This window comes from Filicampus tigris, chromosome 15, assembly GCF_054856515.1.
Source record: "Filicampus tigris isolate MCC_2025a chromosome 15, RoL_Ftig_1.0, whole genome shotgun sequence".
Classification (NCBI taxonomy): domain Eukaryota; kingdom Metazoa; phylum Chordata; class Actinopteri; order Syngnathiformes; family Syngnathidae; genus Filicampus; species Filicampus tigris.
Window position 1 is genome coordinate 12884376 of NC_141231.1, and position 20229 is coordinate 12904604.

The 20229-nt window shown below is 42.1% G+C and overlaps 2 protein-coding genes across 2 annotated transcripts in view; one reads left to right on the top strand and one right to left on the bottom strand.

The window, feature by feature from the left end:
- wdr70 (WD repeat domain 70) overlaps positions 1-6582 on the top strand; it is a 36766-nt gene extending 30184 nt beyond the window's left edge. Inside the window, exons 14-18 of the mRNA XM_086053518.1 lie at positions 1781-1881; positions 1970-2049; positions 3700-3816; positions 4666-4828; positions 6098-6582. Of these exons, the coding sequence (XP_085909644.1) occupies positions 1781-1881; positions 1970-2049; positions 3700-3816; positions 4666-4828; positions 6098-6185 (549 nt within the window). The 3' untranslated portion in view covers positions 6186-6582. The remainder of the gene's footprint in view (positions 1-1780; positions 1882-1969; positions 2050-3699; positions 3817-4665; positions 4829-6097) is intronic.
- A 1573-nt stretch (positions 6583-8155) lies between these two features.
- gdnfa (glial cell derived neurotrophic factor a) lies at positions 8156-20136 on the bottom strand. The gene is made up of 4 exons (XM_086054524.1): positions 19742-20136; positions 18229-18689; positions 16208-16444; positions 8156-11943 (listed from the first exon to the last, which is right to left on the bottom strand). Exons 3-4 carry the CDS (start codon positions 16416-16418, stop codon positions 11390-11392), a joined length of 765 nt encoding a protein of 254 aa, XP_085910650.1. The 5' UTR covers positions 16419-16444; positions 18229-18689; positions 19742-20136; the 3' UTR covers positions 8156-11389.
- Between the last annotated feature and the right edge of the window lie 93 nt (positions 20137-20229).

A 20229-nucleotide genomic window follows, 5' to 3' on the forward strand; every position in this document is an offset into this window, starting at 1 on the left:
GCCCCGGCATGTACATGGGCTTTTTGTGACAACGTCAAAGTATAATATAGCAACAGTCTTTCTTTAGTAAATTAATTTGCATATACCATAATGACGTCAGCCAGTGTTCTTTGGTTTATAGCGGGATTAGGCAAAACTAGCAGGAGGCATTATTTACTCAACCGCAGAGGGTAACAGGTGTTTATTTGAGGCGAGGCATCCAAATTGCAATTGTCGAGCCTTTCCCCAGGTCTGATTACCATTCTAGTTGAACATGATAACTGCTTGTATTTTAATCAATCGTATTAATATTTAAACGGGAGGTTTTAAAAATGTTCTAATCTATGTTGTACGAGTTAGCATGAATGAGTGTGCGTGTAAGATTGACACTCCTTCCGCTGGTGTCCTGGTGGGAAGCTGAACAGCTGGACGCTAAGCAGCTTTCCACCCTCACCGAATCTGGACTACCCACCCCCCATCCCGCACACGACCGCCCTAGACCGCCGACCCACCCCCCACCCTGGCCTCGCGTAAAGCACTTTGCCCTGCGTTGCACACCTACAAATCTCAGTGGGTCGTCACAGATGTTGATGGGACGCACGGAAAGGAAAGTTCAGGACCAAAGGGCATCCCCGTTAATGCTTATATCACGTTTTTTTTTTTTTCAATTTTTTTTAACCGTCTTCCATTCAAGTGACGCATATCCGCTATGATTGTGTGGATGTGCAGATGCTCAAATGGCATGTAAACTGCTCAACACGCACCAAGAACACGGAATTAAATAGAATATGAATATTTAATGTTGCAGGGCATTTAGTTGGCCTTAGTCTTAGTTGCCCTCATTGACATCAATGAGGGGCACCGCCACATTACTCCACTGGAGTCCGTCGGCAATTTCTTTGCTTATTTAATGATGGACACACTTCTCGTATATCATTTTTCGATCATATTTCATGTTTAAATGCATCCCGGTCGATACAGATTTTTTTTTTTTTTTTTAAAGATGATACAGATTCTGATAATAGGCAGGATTAAAGTCCTACATCCCAGTTGCAAATCATATGAACAACAAACATTGTCAATATTTGCCCTTTACGCCCCCCCCCCACCAAAAAATCATGAAAACTGAAATGGTAAAATAAATAAATAAATAAATAAGGTTAATGCAATAGCCCCACAAGTTACTACGTAATCCTCAGTCTCTGCAGATTTTCAGCAATTATCTTCAACCATGTGTAATGCATTCAGAAACAAATCTCTGAATTCACTTGACATTGTCGTTAATGTTCTTCCTTAAATGCCGCAAACTGTATTTTACAAAATATCTACTATATGTACACCTATTGTCGATAAGTTTCATAATATATTCACGGACCTCTAATGTGGCATAATTACATCATAGTCAGGTTCAGTTGTAGAACATGTACAATGTTTGCCACTGTTTGTGTAGCCTCGCACACAATACACACACACACGCACGCACACAACTCCCTGGATAAATGTGGTCACATTTGCCTATTGGCACTGGGCCATCTGTCACACACACGCGCGCACGCATACGCATACACATACACACACGCATGCCGAGGGATCCGGCCCCCTCATCCCCGACCACCAAATATAGTCAAGTAGAGCAGCGCAGCACTCAGGGGCTCATCCCCACTCATACCACCACTAACTTCGACCCGCTCTCACACAATGCGTGAAAGGTATGATGACCGCACACGCAGACCCGGACAAATCCAGCAAACAATAAGTCGCACTTCTTTCTGTGTTTTGTATGGGTGTTTTGTCATGGCAGAGTGTGGTGCGCTGCCTGTGGCACCCCAAGCTCAACCAGATCATGGTGGGAACCGGAAACGGGCTGGCCAAGGTCTACTATGACCCCGTTAAGAGCCACAGGTATTTTCGCACAAACACACACACCCACACGTTTTCATTTCATCCTTTCCTCCATGTACTGTATGACTGACGTGTCTCGTCCATTCAGGGGGGCAAAGCTGTGCGTGGTGAAGAGCAAGATCAAACAGAAGCACGCCGAGGCGTTAACCCAGGAGTACGTTATCACACGTAAGTTCAAGCAAAGCACTGAGAGCCAACAAAAGTGAAAACAGTGGCTATAAAAAGTCTACACACCCCTGTTGAAATGCCAGGTTTGTGTGGTGCGCAAAAATGGGCCCTTTTTAAAACTTCTAATTCTAGGTTCTAGTAGGCCTTTTCAAGTCTTTTTTTCTTTTATTAAATGTCTTTGTTCCCGACATTGCGTAACACCATTACCCGCTCCGATACTACCGTCGAAAGTTGTCCTTAAAAATCTGAGGCCGCGGCAAGGAGGCAACCACGCGGCGTCCACGGCCTTCAATTAGCTGATGGAGCGTCCAGTCGCGCATGAGTAGCTGGCCACGCTGCCGCCACGTGTCCCCTTAACACACGATCACGCCAAGGACAGACGCCTCTCCTGTCGCCTCTGGCGTGATGGACCCCTCGTCCTCACACAACCCCCCCCCCCCAACCCCACCCCCAGCCCACATCATCGCCACCTCCCTTACCTGCCATGTTGCCCTCACACCAGGCTGCCGGGACAATTTGGACAGAATGATCTCTTTTGTTTGGGTGGTGTGACCGCGGCGTGAAGTGGAGTGGTGCTCCGAGTGACGCACTCGGTGCCCCGCTGCTGGAAAATTAGAGGGCCCATTGAGAGAAGCGGGAGAATCTGTTAACGCTAACCTTTTTGCTAAATGTGGCGTGGCGAAAAATTAAGGTCGATGGAAAATCACTTCATCTGAACCTCCGGACACATACACACACACACACACACCCCCACACACACACGCACGCGAATCATTCAGTTACTCACGCACACTTGCACACTCGTGGCGTTCAGTTCTGGAGAGGCTTTTATTGTTGAGAACGCTCACTAAGGTGTGAAAGGAGAACCTAAACACGGCGTTACGTTACCCCTCAGAACCCAAACAATGAAACTAAGCCGAATTCAGAAGCTAATGCATGGAGGTACTTTTCCTGATGTACTCTACAGTAAAGGGGACACGATATTGAACATTTTCACATTCGGCACAAAAATACTACAGTACGTACAGTAATTATTAGGGCATGATCGATTCATCTGTATGTTTTAGTCTATCTAAAATCAAAATTTTTGGCAAATTTTTGCAGGTTTTAATGTCACCCAAAATTAGCACATTACATTCAAAGATAATTCTCGTGGAGGACAACAAACCTGAGAATATTTACTGCTAAACTGAAATTTCGAGCATTTACATAATTTTGAATTTGAAAAGGCATCTAAACTTGATTAATTTATTACCATAAATAATTATTGATTAATTTGATAATTATTTGTCGACAAATGTATTCATCGTTGCACCTCTCCTACAGATTAACAGCAATGCAGTTCATTTTAGTACATTTGATTTTTGATAATCAAATAAATAGGAGTTACGTCTTGTTCACGGAAGGAATTCTACACTTCTTATTTGACAATGGTGCCATGTTGGTTGTGGTTCAATAAAATAATGTATGCATCCCTAAACAACATTGTTTCCCGATATAAGCAGTTTATTCATAGTTATTCCTTTGCAGTAAGTGGGTTGGTGTGCGATAATCAGTCGTCAGGCGTGAAACAAATTGCATGTTGAAACGTGAACGCGTAGCATTGTGAATGACACCGATCCCCCCCCCCCTCTTTGTTGTCCCCACCAGCTCACGCCTTGCCCATGTTCAGAGAAGCCCGGCAGAGGAGCACTCGCAAGCAGCTGGAGAAGGACCGACTGGACCCCAAGAAGTCCCACAAACCCGAGCCCCCCGTGTCCGGACCAGGTGAGGCCATTTTGTTTCTTTGTCGCGGGCAGAGGTGAAAAAAATACTCGAGCTCTCTACTTATGTCAAAGGATTGAAGCTTGTGTAAAAAAAAAAAAAAAAAAAAAAAAACTCTGGTGAACTGACTAAAAAGAAATGAACAAAATGAGCTAATCCTAATAAATGGAAAAATACACTTTACCTGTATATTTTTTTTCCACTAACACAGTATTTGTACTTGGTTACTTCCCACCACTGGTTGTGGATGCGTTGCCTTGCGCGTGTGCTACAGGCATACAACCAGCCCCTTGAGCGCCAAGGCAACTTCGTCCACTTCCAGCTGGCTCGTCACTGCAGTGTTTTGTTTCACACTCGCAACCCGCCTCCTGATGTTTCCAGTGAGCTGCAACGTTGCAAAGAGATATTTCAAGCACGCCGGACCAACATATGCTATCCAAATGCTCGTAACTATGGCAAAGCTTCAACAAAATATTCTGCAACAAATGGATTCGCTAACTGCCAAAAGAAAGTCAACAGAGTTGAGCAGTGGAGATTTCGGGTGCCTGTCTGAGATCTTATTTTAATATGTAAAAGTCACACCTGAGTATAAGTTGCCTCGCCATCCTAACTATGAAAATTCTGAAAAATACGGCATTGCAAATACGTATGTACTATTTGGTAAGTAGTACTATAGATAACTAGGTACAGTACTTTAAATGTCAATACTTACAGTCCCCTGTAAGTACTCTCGGAAAGTACTCGGGATGTCACGTATGCAACTAAGTGTGACTTCTTTGTCTTCTCATTTCAACGCGTAACGTGACATGAAATAGTCACATGACGCGAGTCCCCCACAATGTTTTGTTCCAGGCCGAGGCGGCAGAGTGGCGGCTCACGGCGGCACCTTGTCGTCGTTCATCGTGAAGAATATCGCCTTGGATAAGACGGATGACAGTAACGCTCGCGAGGCCATCTTGCGTCACGCCAAGGAAGCGTCGGAGAACCCGTACTGGGTGGCCCCGGCTTACAAGAAGTAAGAGCATCCATAAGGAGCTCCGTGTCGACGTGAGCGCGCGGGTTTCCTTCGCACCTGCGTGATGTGTAAATGTTTAAAGAGACGCGCTAGTTGTGCGGGTCCTCATTCAAACATGACAGACAGGTTTAGATGGTTGGGACAGAAAGAGCGCTGTTAGATGGCTATCACATGCCAGGGGTGGAACAAAGCTGCCAGGTCGCACGTCCTCATGTTTGCACTCCCGAGCAGAAGCAGGTGAGATTGGAGCTCACAAGTAGAAACAGTCCGAATTGTAGCAAATCACGCGGCACTAAACCAAAGTCATTCAGAACATTTTAAATACAATTTGTAGACGTTGAAAGGATTGAAAATTCGCCATCCGGTCAAAGTTGGGCTTCAATATGTCTTCATCATCGCTACTAAGGCCATATATGTTTTTTTTGTTTTGTTTTTTTTAAACACTTGGCTAGTCCATTTGAAAGTTAACAGATTTATTTTTAAATGTGTTTGATGCAATGTTTAAAATTGTTTTAAGTATTGCACTTCATTTACCTCAAACAGACAAATGGAAAGTGAATAGCCTAGCCTGCCACTTTGCTACCTTCATGTTCGAATGTTACATCATCATTAGGCTGGACTTAGTTGTATTTTCGTTATTCAAATGTGTAGAGGTTTAGCTCTGAGCCACAGGAAGTGCCGCCTTTCTTTTCCAGTTTAGTATACTGATGGAGTAAATTCAACATATTTATTCTTGAACATGCTTATTTTAGTGTTTTCTGTGAGGTTCCTTAGCAAGGCAAAGTTAGCACATCAATATGTCTGCAACTTTTTATCTTCACGTTGGTGTTTCTCATGAACAATCATTAATCCGGTAGAGCTACTTTATTATTTTAATGGTTGTCTGGTCTAGTTTAACGTGGAGGGCTTCACCTTTGAAGCTAATGTTTTGCTGCCTTTTCCTGTTTATTTACATAAAAAAAAAACATTTTTTAATAAAAACATTTTTATATAGTATGAATGTAGCTCATTCTTCTCAACATGCTAATAATTTGTCTGGTCAGCCAAAAGAAATGAAAAAGTGAATGGAGTTCGGTTCCCCCAGCCTGGAAAAGTTAGCGTCGCAATACATCAGCAATTTTCTTGTGTTGGTATTTCTCATCAAGGATCACGAGGCTGGAGTTATTTTATTTTCTATTTTTGAATGTGAAGCTCTGACCCTCAAGATTTGCATAAATGTCTTCAACCCCAAATCTAATTGATTGTCTGGTGATTGGGTTTGCCCTGCAGGACGCAGCCCAATCCTGTGTTTGCAGAGGACTCTGAGGAGGACGAGGAGGCCGACAAGGAACCAGAATGGAAGAAGCGTAAAATCTGAAGCCTGGGACATCAGAACATCTTACATTCAGACTCTAAGCGGACTCGTGGTTGCTAACACACAACACTTGCTCAGGCCCAGAACGGAGGTACTGTCTGGGCTGTACTTGTATGTTTTTGTGAGTGCAATCGTGATCTCAGTGTAAGTAAAACGCAAGTTTATGCTTACCATAACCAAACACCCACTATTCACCATTTTGTCCTTTATATTTTTAATAAACAGACGAGACAGACATGTCAAATAATAATATATTAATTCGTTTGACAGAGCCTCATAAATCAATGCGGACTTATAGTGCAGTCTTGCGATTCCACCACATGCACTTCTAGTTAAAGCTGGCGTCAGTAAATCATTTACAAGCTCATTTTTTTCTCCTCTATTAAAATGTGTACTGCAAGTTTGCGTATGTCATGCAATGTATTCACCAAGTATAATTGCTCACTTTTTATTTGGTGGTTTTACTGCAACTTGGTCATCTGAGAACAGTCCAACCTTATACTGTAGTTTACAGTAAGAAGTTAAGTAAGTACGGTACTACTTTCTGAACTTCTTAATCACTTAGGTTCCTCTCACAGGGTTATTAATACATTACGATGAAGTAGATTCATCTTTTATAAATACGTCGTAAATATATATGCTAGTCTTTCCCGATGGACCCAAAGGATGCCAAAGATGCTTCATTTCCTCATTTTGAGTCCAGTGGCGTTCATTTTCGCACCTGTAGAGGATCGGGCGTCTATTGGAGGTAAGGCTTTTTTTTTTTCAACGAATGGCTCATTACAGAATTGAAACGAAGCAAATAAAATTACAGAAACATACCATATGTAACTTACGCGCTTGTAAAAGTGATTTTTAAATTATTGAAGTACCCAATAGCTCTTGAGTACCCCCTCACATATTAAATAATGTATTTTAATTTTGCTAAGAATTTATGCTTTCCTTGTATTTGTTCGAACATATTTTATAACTGACATATTTTAAACATATTACGCTCCGAAGTGGTTTCTTCACATGCACGCTAACTAACCATTAACCCGTACAAAAACCTTTTTAGCCATTCAGAAGGCGAGAAAAAAAGTTGAGTTACATGACTCAGCAAAAATGACGACATCAGGCTAATCCCTTTGGATCGACATAATGTAAGTCCTTTCCTTTGTTTTGTCATATTTAAATGTCTCGTGTTTTTCAGTCATATTGCTGGGTGTCACTTTTTGGAACACACAATCCTGTGACTCATAATATCAGAAAATGACCTTTTGATAGCAAAGTTGTTTTTAATGTAATTGATGTTTGCTCTTGACCAGTTAGCATAGCATCTAACACAGCTAGCATGAATTCTTGAGCACAAACTCTTAACGCTAGCAGTGAATTGCAATCTTGTCACTTAAAATATCGTGATAGTGATACTGTTAAAATTAGTCTTCCAAAAACAATTATACTTTATTTCATTGTAAAAGATTTATTCAGGAGTATTTTTTTAAATACTATATGTTGTTCAGGTGTCTGAGTATCCAACAGCCAAATTAGAAATATTTTGAAAGATGACCACAGACTTTGACATCTGTTAAAACCCATTTGTTGAATAGTGTGAATCTACTTTATATTTTACTTTGGCATTTTAAGCAAAGCTGCAATATCTTCCCATCAGAATGTGCTGTACACGATTGTTTTTACTCCATAGAAACAAGGCTTGAGCCCCCTGACTCACGTTTGTGTTTACTGTATGACCCTGACGGGCGGGTGGGCTGGCGTTCAGGAATGCGGCGCAGAAAGGTGGGGGGTGGTGGGGGGTTGCTCTCCCATCAACTCCCATCCTCAATTTTGCATTGAACTTGATGTAAACACACAGCGAAGCAAATTAGTACCGTGCGTCACGTATGTCAGGGCTAAAAGGCAGAGAGAAACCCACACGTAGAAACACATTTTTATTCTGTAAAAAGTTTTATAAAATGAATATTGTACAAAAATAAAGTTTGCAGAGAGCTTTGGTTCTGGAACACGAAACGACAGAAAGCAAATCCTTAACACTGAGGATGATGTTTACTTTCCCTTTGCAGGCCCCTTTTTCGCTGATTATCTCCTCACTTTTGCATCCAATTCCCAATTTTAGTTCGTCCTCAGGGTCCTAAAATTCAAACAAAATGCATGATGTTTTGCCATAACATCGACATAATACTGTACACAAACTCTGACACAAGTGGCAACCCTTAAAAAAAAAAAAAAAAAAGGTTACACTTGAGCTTGTGCTTTTCATAGCAGGAGTTCTCAAACCCTTGGGGGAGTGCAAAATAATTTGCAATAAATTGTCATATTTATTTTTAATAGCAAACCTACATATGAAGATAAACCAATTACCACTGCCTGCCTTATATTTGGGCCAATTAAAATGTATTGTGACTTATCACATAAATTGGCCATCCCTGCTTAAATAGTTTTGTTTTTTTTAAGAACAAAAAGTGTATAACAGGAATAAATAGGCCTATTTCTGAGAGAAGAGTTGTCTTTTCAACAATAGAAAGCATAATAATACAAGGATAAAGTTTAATTAAAATTAAGATGTTACTTCAATATCATGCAATTTCAACTTTATCATAGGAAAAATGCGACATTATTCTCATAAAATTGACTTTTTACCCTGACAAGATACAACTTAATTTTCATAACATTACAACTTTTTTCTCAAAAAAAAAAAAAAACACAACCTGAAATCTTAATCTTTTTTTTCTTGAAAATTGATATCTATTTTTAATTAGTGTTAGGATTATGATGGTTTTCTTTTCCCCCTTGGACCCAAGAAGTTTGAGGACCCCTGGTCTAAAGAAGCGGGACGAATACGGGGGCTTCTGGGAAGTCTCCGAAGTTGTCATCTGGAAAAAACTTGTGGACCAAACAGGGAAGATGATCCAATTGATGAGGTATGCTGTGATAAAAGCAAGCTTTTTCCCTCCTCGGGTTTGGCCTAAATTCATCTCCATGTTGTGGATTTGTGTGTGTGTGTTGAGGGGGGATTATACGCTGTAAAGCTGCCTTGCTTGTTGCCGGGTGGGCACAGATACCTTGGTCCCTAATCCGTGGAAACGTCAAGACCCTCCCCGAGGAATCTTTCTTCCCCTTGAAGCGCTCGCCTCTCTCCTCTGCCCTTATCCGTGATGTTAATATTCCCTCAATTGAACATGTTATCACGTGTAGAAAACACGCAGGAACGCCTCCCCTCCCCGTTCCGTCTTATTTAAAGGTTTTTGCTTTTGTTGGAACATCACTTTGACGCTGACAGCCGTACAGTAGCGACTGTCTCCCTTAAAACTGCCTTAGCCGGCGGGGGATGTTTGCTTAAGACTCGTGTTAAAGGGGGATCACTTTCAAATCCTCTTTTCAGAGTGCAAGAGTGGGGGGCCTGCTCCCTCCTTCGGGGGACAAGAAGAATCATTTCGGATTCGGATCGCTGATTGGCAGGAGGCTCCTTTGACTACAAAGTCCTCAGGGACCACAGCTCCTTTTTTTGTTTATTTACGCCTGCTTGTAAACGTGCAACCGGTGGACAGGACTGCGATTCTCAGATGGTCATGTGAAGGAAAGACGAACAAAAAGCCACCAAGCCTTAAAAAAAAAAAAAAAAAAAAAAGACTGTTTCTGACAATTGGCTTCTTTTGGTCCTGAGTCTCTAGCTCCCTTCATACTGAAATGTACGCAAACTTGGTGCATTAGAGATATAAAAGACGATGTGGCACGGGAAAAAGACAAATTTGATGTGTGAAAGGGGATTTTGACTCCACAGATCCAGATGTTTCCACCTGGTCATGTGCCAGACTATCAGGCTAACTTCCAAAGTAAAGACAAACAGAAAGCCCTAAAAGTCGAGGGGAAAAAAACAAACAACCGTCTCTTACCACTGGCTTCTTTTGGTCCTGAATCTATATCCCCTTTCTCGCAGGGTTTGCGTAAAATTGACGAATGAGAGATGTAATATGAGATGGTACGATGTCCAGATAAGCCGGCAAATTAGTGGTCAACTTTGACCCGCCGGCAACTACCTTTCACACAGAATAGAGAAAAAAGAAAAATACGCGTTGTCAGTTCCAAAATCGACTGTTTCCAGAGTCTTTAGCCCATGTGACACAGATTTCCACAAAATAGGTGCATCGGAGACTTTCAACTACCTTATGCGCAGAACATGACATGGGGCGGGGGATAAGACGGGATTTAATGTGTTCAAGGGGCTACTGTATCAGGTTTTACATTTGTTTTACAGTTGTTCCGAAACTGTCATGCATCCGATACTCCCACAAAGACGACAAATTCAGTCGTTTTTTTACACTCCAACTCCTTCTTCTGTAACGTGGGAAAAAGCCGGCTTTGGCAAGGAGTGTGAAAGGGTCTGTTTATTCCAGAACCGGTTTTACCTTCCCTCCTTGTAAAACAGTTGACAGCACTTTCTCTCTTGAGTGGTGCAACCTAAAAACAAGCTTGTCTTTTGGTCCTGAGTCTCGAGAGTTTTGCAAAATGTGCGCATAAGCGGCGTCAACCCACCCAGCGAAGCAGGATATTCAGGTGTTAAACTTCACAACCGCGTCACTGTTTCGGCTATTTCCTTTCAACCAGCCTCTGCCCTGCGTCTTTTAACGTTACTCATACTCCCCTCGGAGGACGGTAAATTTGCCCGTCGGTTTTGACGAGAAGCAGTGACGGGGGTAAAAAGGGGAAGAAAGGGGCACTCTACACTAAATGTAACATGTTTTCAGTTGAGTTTGAATGGAGGAAGCTTCCAGAATGGACGTGAACATGTTGACGGTGTCCAGGAGAAACCAAGCGTCTCAATAAATAAAGACAACAACTTGTCGCAAGTGAAATAAATAACAATAAGTTAATTCCATCTTAATAAATATACCTCTTACACACAAGCGTATACATATATGTACTGTATATATAGAGAGATATTTATATACAGTATGTTTTTATATTCATATGATGGGGTGTCAAGTCTGCTGAATCCTGTTGTGTCTGAAAGAGTCCTCACCATATAAAGAAAGAAAAGGATATTCCTGGGAGGCTTTCCAGAAGAAAGAAACTTTTTTGGGGGGCGGTCTTTTGTATCTTTTTTTTTTGTTGTTTTTTTTTGTTTTTTGAAAACGCAGTTAAAAAAAATGAGGAAATGTAACAGTATATTCTTTGTAAGCTCCATTGTTTTGAAGGTTTTTGAACGCGTCTCACACACAAGCGCACCTCTTGGCCGAGTGTTTCTTAAGTGTGTGGTAGACCACGTTATCGTCCAAGAAGGACAGGTCGTCGTCGAAGGCGACCGGCCGGCAACAGGTGCGAGAGGGCGCGTCCCTGTCCAGCTTGTTGCCGTGGCTGAGGTTGCTGAGGATCTTGTCGTAGTTGGTCTCGGCCTCGGCGCATGGGCCACTGCAGTAGCGGAAGATCAGCTCCTCTTTGGTCTGGTAGCCCAGACCCAAGTCTGTCACGTTGAGGTGGACCTCCTTCAGGAGGCATCCTCGACCGGGACGGGCCGACGTCCTCCCGCGACCCCGTCCCGCTTTGCCTCCGCCAGCCCCTCGGGTCCCGCCGCCTCTGCCTCGGCCTCGTTTCCTGTCGCCGCTGTGCGCCCTCCCCTCGCCTCGTGTGTTTGCCGCCCCCCTCTGCCTTTGCTCCCGCTCCTTCAGGCCCCGGGACTCCAAGGATCGCCGCAATCTGCCGATAGTCGCCTCAATGAAGTCCATGACATCGTCAAACTGCTCTGAATAAGGACTCGTCACGTCATCTGCAATATACACATAGGGTGGAAATGCTGACTTTCAACAGCTTGAAACATCGGTCCTCAAATTGTTTACACCAAGTACCACCCCAAGAAAAGACTTGGATTGAATTCAAATGTATTGAAATTCAAAGTTAAATACAACTGTATTTTAGCAGTGATTCTTTCACGTACTGTTTTTTTTCATGTAGCTATTTACTGTAAATAGGACTCATGTACAAATTTGGACAGTCCGAAACAGAGGACACTCATGCACTTGGCAGAATTGAAACCTGGTGTCAAGAATAAGAGCCTATGTATAAGTAGCTCACATTTTGGGGATGTTTATGCTTGCACCGTTTTCAACTAAAACAATGTCGTGTTGCCTGTTGCCTCATAAACAACAATGGCATTTTCTCACCAACAGACACCCAAAATAGTATTCAAAATCCACCCGAGAAAACAAAGGACCCTTTGTGTCTATCCAACAGTGTCGTGTCAAACAGTATGCGGAAGAAATCGGATGCACTGTAAACGCCCAAAAATCTGTTAAGAAGATACTTAAAGCGTGTCGATCAGAAAAAGCGAAATAATTTTATGGCATGACTCGTGCGTCTAGAGAAGTGATGATGCGGGCGTGACTGAATGTCTGAATCAGCGGTTGTCAAACTGTAGTGTGTCAGCAACAATGGATGAATATTGAATTTAATTTGAATGAGTTTTAGGTTAAAAATGTCCAAGAGTTCCCATCAAAAACCTTGGAAAGATTTCTGATCCCTGGACCCCAAAGGTTTTAGAACCTCTGGTCTAAAGCTGTTTTCACGTTGTGAAAGGACTAAATGTTCATCTATACTCCAGCTGCTTCCTATCACCTAACAAAACACGTGAAACTGAGCTAGCATATTAGCTTGCGCCATAATGCCACCGAGGGACAGCTGTTCCGTTTGGTGCCCTCTTCAAAGGTCCCGACACCAGGAACCGATGGGTTTCCATGTGAATTATTTAGAGGGAAGAAGAGCATCATACGCCGCAAACATCTGCTGGCAGGGAGCAGGTCCAAAAGGCTTTTTGGAGTCTCCAGCGCTGCCGCGCCACACGTTGCTTCAATTACACGCCAATAACATGAGCATCTGCGCCTCCCGCTCCATCATCTACGGAGACATTGTTGTTCTCGTATGAGACAATTAGTCCAACTCTTGTTACATTCCTGCCGTGTCAAGGCAAGTCCGTTTTATTTACATAACGCCAATTCACAACAGAAGGCACTTTAGATATTGAGCAGGTCAAGAAGCACACTCCTCATGCATTCATGAAAACCAGTAGAGGGGCAGAGGGTAGGTAGAGAGAGAAAACCCGATAGAATGTTTGAGCGATCGGTGGAGGGGTGAGAGAACAATGGGCACAACGACAGCAATTCCATGATGACAGGCGGGCTGTGAGGTCTTGGCGGGTGCAACAGAAAGTGTCGCTTGGAGGTTGATTCTATAATTCATCTTTGGGAATGATTATCGATGTATATGGTGAGATATATTTTTGTTGGTTCGGAAATAAAGGGATTTGTTTCCCTCGCATCCCTGTGTTTATCCACATAATTTGGAGATCTGCCTTGACACACATCCCAAGTTGGCCCCATTGGAGTGAAAACGGTGAAGTGGGTCACTTGTGGTGTAAATGCAGCCTTAAAAGACAGACAGGCAGCGTGCACCTGCCGCCGGCCAGCACACCGCAACTGATTGTGCAAGTTGTGCTGCAACTAATCAGCAGCACACAAACGCTATCAGAGCCGCAACGCTTCCATTTCGACATTTTTTTTTTTTTTTTTTTTTCCCACCCCAGCGCTGCTTTCCCTCCAGTGTTGGTTTACACCAGTGGTTCCCAATTTCACTTCATCGGTCCAAAAATAGTTTATTTACATCCTATAATGTATCTTTGTTATCTAGCTATTTATTCCAGTGTCATATAGTGACAGGCAGAACAATTAAATACTGTACTGCTGGATGGCAGAAGGTACAATTAAACCGGTGTAACCACCTGTTGCCATTCATACAACATACTATTAAACTAAAAATCACCAGATTTTACATGAGTAAGAACATTTGGGAGTGAATTGAGACCGAGCTCATTAGTTCAGTATTTCAGTTATCCCCGTTCATTGCGTGATTTACATTCCATTATAGGTGAAAATCTGCCATATAGAGAGACCATATACCGGTAAAGATATTTGCAAAATTGTTAAAGCCTGAAAATAACCACACCCCCCACCCTTCATGCTTTAACCACATGGTTTAAACCTATTAAAACTGACTTTTTAAACACATTGAAAACATATTTCAACTATTTTTTTTGCTACGAATAAAATGTTTGAAACTGATCTGCAAAAATCTGCCGTTTTGTGGTGGGAAGGGCGTTGCCGATTTTAAAATACCTAATTCACACCTTGATGTTTGCTGTGCTGTCAAGATTTTTTTTTTCTTTTTTTCGTAAAATAGTTTCTCACACACTGGGTTGCACGACGAATATTAATATTATCGGCTTCCGCAGCACACGGGTGATGTTAGCCCGGCGCAAACAGAAGATGAGGTGGCAGGTTAAAGCCTGGCCCCAAATGTTCCATTCCCTATCCACTTCTTGGCCCCCCATCCTGCCTCCTGGGTGAAGATGATCTAGTGTCACGCAACTCCAAACAAACTAAAATTCCTGCCCACTGTGGCTGTTAAGCACACACATAAACAAAACGCTTCAAACTTTCCACTCCTGGCCGACGCGTTCGAGCAGCGAAAAGCGCGCCGTTGATTTCTGACTTCAGGTCGCGGAGGCGGCGGCGAATGTAAACAGCGGAAGAGAGGCCAAGTGTTTGGCAAGCGTCCTCCACGCTCATGGTTTGGTTCATGAGACGCGCCTGTTTTGACACGAGGGTGATGTAACGCATAATAAAACATAAATGACATACCTGCCGCCCGATAAGCTTCCCGTTTGATGGCCTTATCCGTCGGCCACTCTCCACTGGGCTGATAATGGTGGGAAATCCTAACCACTCGGCATAAGAATTAACCGGGTAACCTTTGCCACTTGTACGTGTCGTCTACACAGAAGAGATCCTTTCGATTTTTAAATGATCCTTTAATATTGTTTTTTACAGTACGGGCAAGTTGAAATTTGGAATTGGCAACATCATTAACAACTTATCTATAGTCAAGGATGTATTCTTATGTCTTTCACAAATCCAGACATTCAATCCCAGGTACGTACTCATATATTTTTTTTTTTCACGTGGTATGGTCTGAATATGGCTGGCACTGAATGATTTTAAGAGCGAGAAGAGGCAGAGAAGGTCCCCTAAGGGAAAGTCTTCACTAATTATTGTCGTTACCAAAAAGCAGAGAGAATTTATGCCTCTGAGGATTTTTGTATGCTCCTTGTGTGTTCAAGTAGCAGTTGCTAAAAGGGTTATAGTTACGGCAACATCTATGCAAATTTCCATTAGCCTGTCAATGGCTTTTTGCATCATTTGTTAGCATTAAGCTACCTGAGATTCGTTAGACGAAATTATTTAGTTTGATTTTGGTGTTTAAATAGGCCTGAACAATTGATCGAATTTTAATTGTGATCACACTTTTGGCCGCCACCCTTAAATGAACTTGATCGTGTATGATATTTATTTTTAAAATGCGGGCTGTGCTGTATACCTAATCCAGCACTTTATCAACCAGTAGTCAGGCAACCAAACCAGCGGGAGCGAAAGTAACTCAGTGGACTGATGGAGAGCGAGTCATGTCGAGAGAAGAAAGTACAGCAAAAATCGGAGCTGAGGCGCATTTTGGTTGGGTAAAGTTTTGAATTGTTATACTAGTTTCAAGCTTCATTTTGCACAGAAAAGTCGCACGGTAAAAATGCAAATGTTTTTGCCGCTTATTGTGTAATTGTGATTCATAATTGTGATTATGATATTGATAAAAGTAATGGTGATTAGCATTTTGGTCATAGGACAATGTGGACCAGTTTTACATAAACCTCAGCTGGGACAAATAAACCGCTTGAAGCAAGCACACGGCATATTATTTGGAGCACTTTGCGAGTGAGAGTGACAACTAAGGAATATTTTAAAAGTGCTACTTTAATTTGATCCGGATTTAATGGGCTCTTCTTTGCAATTCACTCAAGTTTGGTGGCTATTACTTAACAGAAACCCCCCGCCAATGTTGTCTGTTTGTTAGCTAGCAGTCTATTTTGTGGTTCACAGAGGATTACATAAGGTGCACAAGGGTGGTTCAGACGGTCGTCAAACGCTTACATTGATCCTCCATGGAGATCTCCTGCAGGTTGCTGTCGGCACTGCGCATCAACAAGTTGGCCCCCTGGTTCTCTGTTGACTGGCGTGCAGAATCAGAGTAGCTGGCGGCGAACAAGGTCCTCTTGGCTGGCTGGGTGCTTTGGTAAAGAGGCCGGGTAGCGACAGAGCTCAGGAGCAACAAACACATGGCCGCCACATCCCATAAATTCATCTTAGACTCAGTTCCAATGAGGAGAGCTGGAATAAAGGAGAGAAATATAAAACGTGAAATCCCGTCAACAACTCACCGAGTCCCAGACGTGATGTGGAGGGAGAAATTAAATTGTGGCCACGATATAGATATAACATGTACACGACAGGCTAATTTGTGGCCACGAAATAGTTATAGTGTGCGCACAAAATACTTATGTGGCATGAAATATGAATACCTTTGCATCAAAAGGTATAATTTGCTAACAAAATTGTAATACTAAATCAAGTACTGTATCTCGTTTGCACAAAATACTAATTTGTGCCCACAAATAAGTATAACGTACGTATAACATACAAAATATGTATGACTCTGCACAAAATACTTATTTTTGGCACCAAAATACCAATTTATGGCCAGGAATAGGAATAAATTGCCGACAAAATACAAATTTGTGGCCACAGAATAGGTATAACATGCCAACAAAACACAAATTTTGGGCCAACAAAAAGACATAACTTGTGCATAAAATGCTGATTGATAGCCCCAGAACACTGTACGACTAACATACGAACGAAACAACACGTGACCATGAAATGAAAAATAAAATACTCATTTGTAAGCATGAAATGGCTTTAAAAAGTGTATAAAATACTCCTTTGTGGCACAAAATATATTCGACTGCTCACAAAATACTCATTTGTGGCACAAAACACTGATCGGTGGCCATGAAAAGGTATAACTTGAAAACAAAATATGGATTGATGACCATGAAGAGGTATAATGTGTGCACAAAATACACATTTTTGGCCATGAAATACATGCGCTCTAAAATTTGTAGCCACAAAATACCGAAGGTATAACATACAAAAAGGAATACTAATACTGTTGGCATAATGTAGCCACAAAATACTGTTACTAATTTGTGGGTTTAATATTATTCCTATGAACAGTTTAGACATAGGCGATCAAACACAACGGTGCAGAAATTATATTACTATTATTACTATGTATTTTGTGCATACATCATACCTACTTCCTGGTCACACATTATAGTGTGCACGTTATCCCTAACAAAATACACAGTGAGTATTTCATATGCACCTTACATCAACATTGTGGCCACAAGTGTCTCAAACATCCCCCCACCACCACCAGCACCAGCCCCCCACCCCCCCCACCCCCCCACACACTAATGTCATGTCTGGGGCTCCGTAACAACCACTTTAAATCACTTAAAGACAATTGAACTCAATTAAGGGAGTGTTGCTACTTGCCTTTTTGTGCGTAAAAGTTAATTAGTTATAAATAAATGACAGCCAGAACATGTTACAAAAATCCTGTGTGTCCACCTGTTGCCATTCATACAACCGGCCCACATTTCACACAGTCAATTTGTGAGTAAGCTGAGACGACATCATCATGAGCTCAGTAGTCTAACTTACTTTTTTTTTTTTAATATTTTTGTTTTGTCGTGTGCCCCGTCCTGCTGCAAGATTTATTTCAAAATGAAAAAATACACAAGACATCGTCCTGGTGAGGGTGGGAGGAGTTGTGAGAATCACCTTATTTGTACAGAAAACGAAATAAAAAGTAATTCCAAGATCTTTACAGGTGGTTTTAATTTGAAAGTGCAGTTTAAAAAATTAAGTGCATGTGACTTAAAGTTTTGTGCCTTTACATACAATCCCCGTGCTCCGTTAGAAAATACACTTGTATGAACGTGATTTGTTTTGCATTAAAACAAAGGGGAAGACAATTTTATTTATGTTGAATATTACGATTGAACTGCCTCCCCTAACATTATTATTAGGCGGAGTTTGACACTCACCTTAAAGATGGCCCATGCAGACCTGCACCTCGCTGCGGTTAAAATCCAAACGTCATTTGTTGTCCTCAAGTGCATCCAAAAAAATAAAAAATCCCCACTTGCTAGCGCGACAGTTTAAGTCCACTGGTGGATAAATAGACGAAATGTCACACAGATCCAGAACGTGTGCGCACTTTGGACGTCGGAGATCAATGAAACACAAGCTGCTCCACGCTGGGAATCCCAAAGGCGCAATTTCCCACTCCACGGTTGGGAAAAGACGCACAAATTGTTAGTATTCCCCCCCGTCCTTCCTCGACGCGCTGTCACATCCCGATTACAGAGAAGAGCGTCGAGGGTCGAGCGATCTCCATGTCCACGCGTCGGTTTCTCGTCCTCATCGCGCAGCCGAGCAGCGTCGAGCCGCGCTCCGCGGGCATTCCGGAGGGATTTATAGTCCGGCGCGCGCTCGGTGTCCGCCCCTAGAGAACAAACAGTGAGTAAGAGCGCGCGGGTATGCGTGGAAATACACACACTACACGCCCACTCTGGACATGGATCTAGTTCATGCAAATCCACTTTCCCTATTGCGATGAGTTTAAATGCTATAAATCCGTTCCAGCGAAAAAAGGAAGACAAGCAGTGCTTTAATAAGACAAATATTCTTCAGTAATGTACGTACAAAATCATACACTTAAAAACATAATTGAATAGAATGTGGTGCGCACCTAGGCCATAAAGGGGAAAGGAAATACCTAGTACAGTACAGCGGTGACCAGCCCGTTTTTTTCCACTTTGACACGCAAGTAAAGATTTGAGTTATGGTGGCAGTGAACTCAATACCAAGTAGTTCGGCAGATAGTAAACAATTCGTCAAAAGCAAGTCTTCACGTTTTTATTGTCACTTCCAGTTGAAGTCGACTGCCAAACTAAAAACACAACGAAGGCAATTGCACGTAAATTTAAAACAGCCATGTAGCTTGAACTTTGGCTAACTAATCCCCTTAACTTAATGCTAACAAAAAGCATAAGTGCTATGGTGTTAAAACCAGCAATAACTGGACAAATTGCTGCACCATTTGTGTTGAAACATACTGTTTACTGTTTCAACACAAAGCTTATGAATACCGGAATAGCGATGCTAGTTTTGTTAGCGCATATGTAACGTTTCAAATAATGACCTAGCATTAAAATATCGGACTTTGCAAAGAAAAAGTTAAGTGTTTTGATTAAGTACACCGCGACGTAATCCTTTTTGTTGTTGTTTTTTTTGGTTTCATCTGAGTAGTGGATTTGAGCTTTTTAAAATGATAATGAAAATGGTTAAAAAATGCACTTCCTTTCCATTTTTTCTGCAATATTGATTTTAGACAGAATTTTTCTGTTCAGTATCACCATCTGACTACCGGTACTACAACTCAACCGGTTTGGTGATTTAGGGTGGTTCTTTGGCCACCACTACAAGGAGCAATTGAATGCGTGAATATAATTTACTCGTAAAGTTGATTTACTCCTGAAAAATGTGAACACTCACCCATCAACCCTTCTGAAATGATGGTTACACCCCTGACTGTCCACCCTCACAGGAGCCCCCTGTTTGGAGTTTTCAGATATCTGAGGGATTATGTCACACATCCCCGTGTCCTTGGATTTGGATGTCAGCATGTGGAATGTGATCTGGGCATGATCGGAACCTCATCACTGGCATCAGGTTCCCGTTCTGCTTGGCTTCTTGCTGTCGGCTAAATGTAATGTTTAAGGTTATGTAAATATGCAGCTTTCGAAAGCTACATGCTTGCCAACTCTTCTGCTTATAAATACAAAAACTTGTTCAGGAACCAACAGCTTTGGGCAGTGTACGTAGCATGGGTTTTAAAAAAAACAAAAAACAAAAGCACTACATTTGTGGTATTATTTTGAAAAGTTCGTATGAGGACTGGCACCCCAATAAAACAAATTTTAAGCAGTTTACTCCTCCCTGCCTTGGCTTTGGGCCAATCAAAGGCTCTGATCTGATTATGA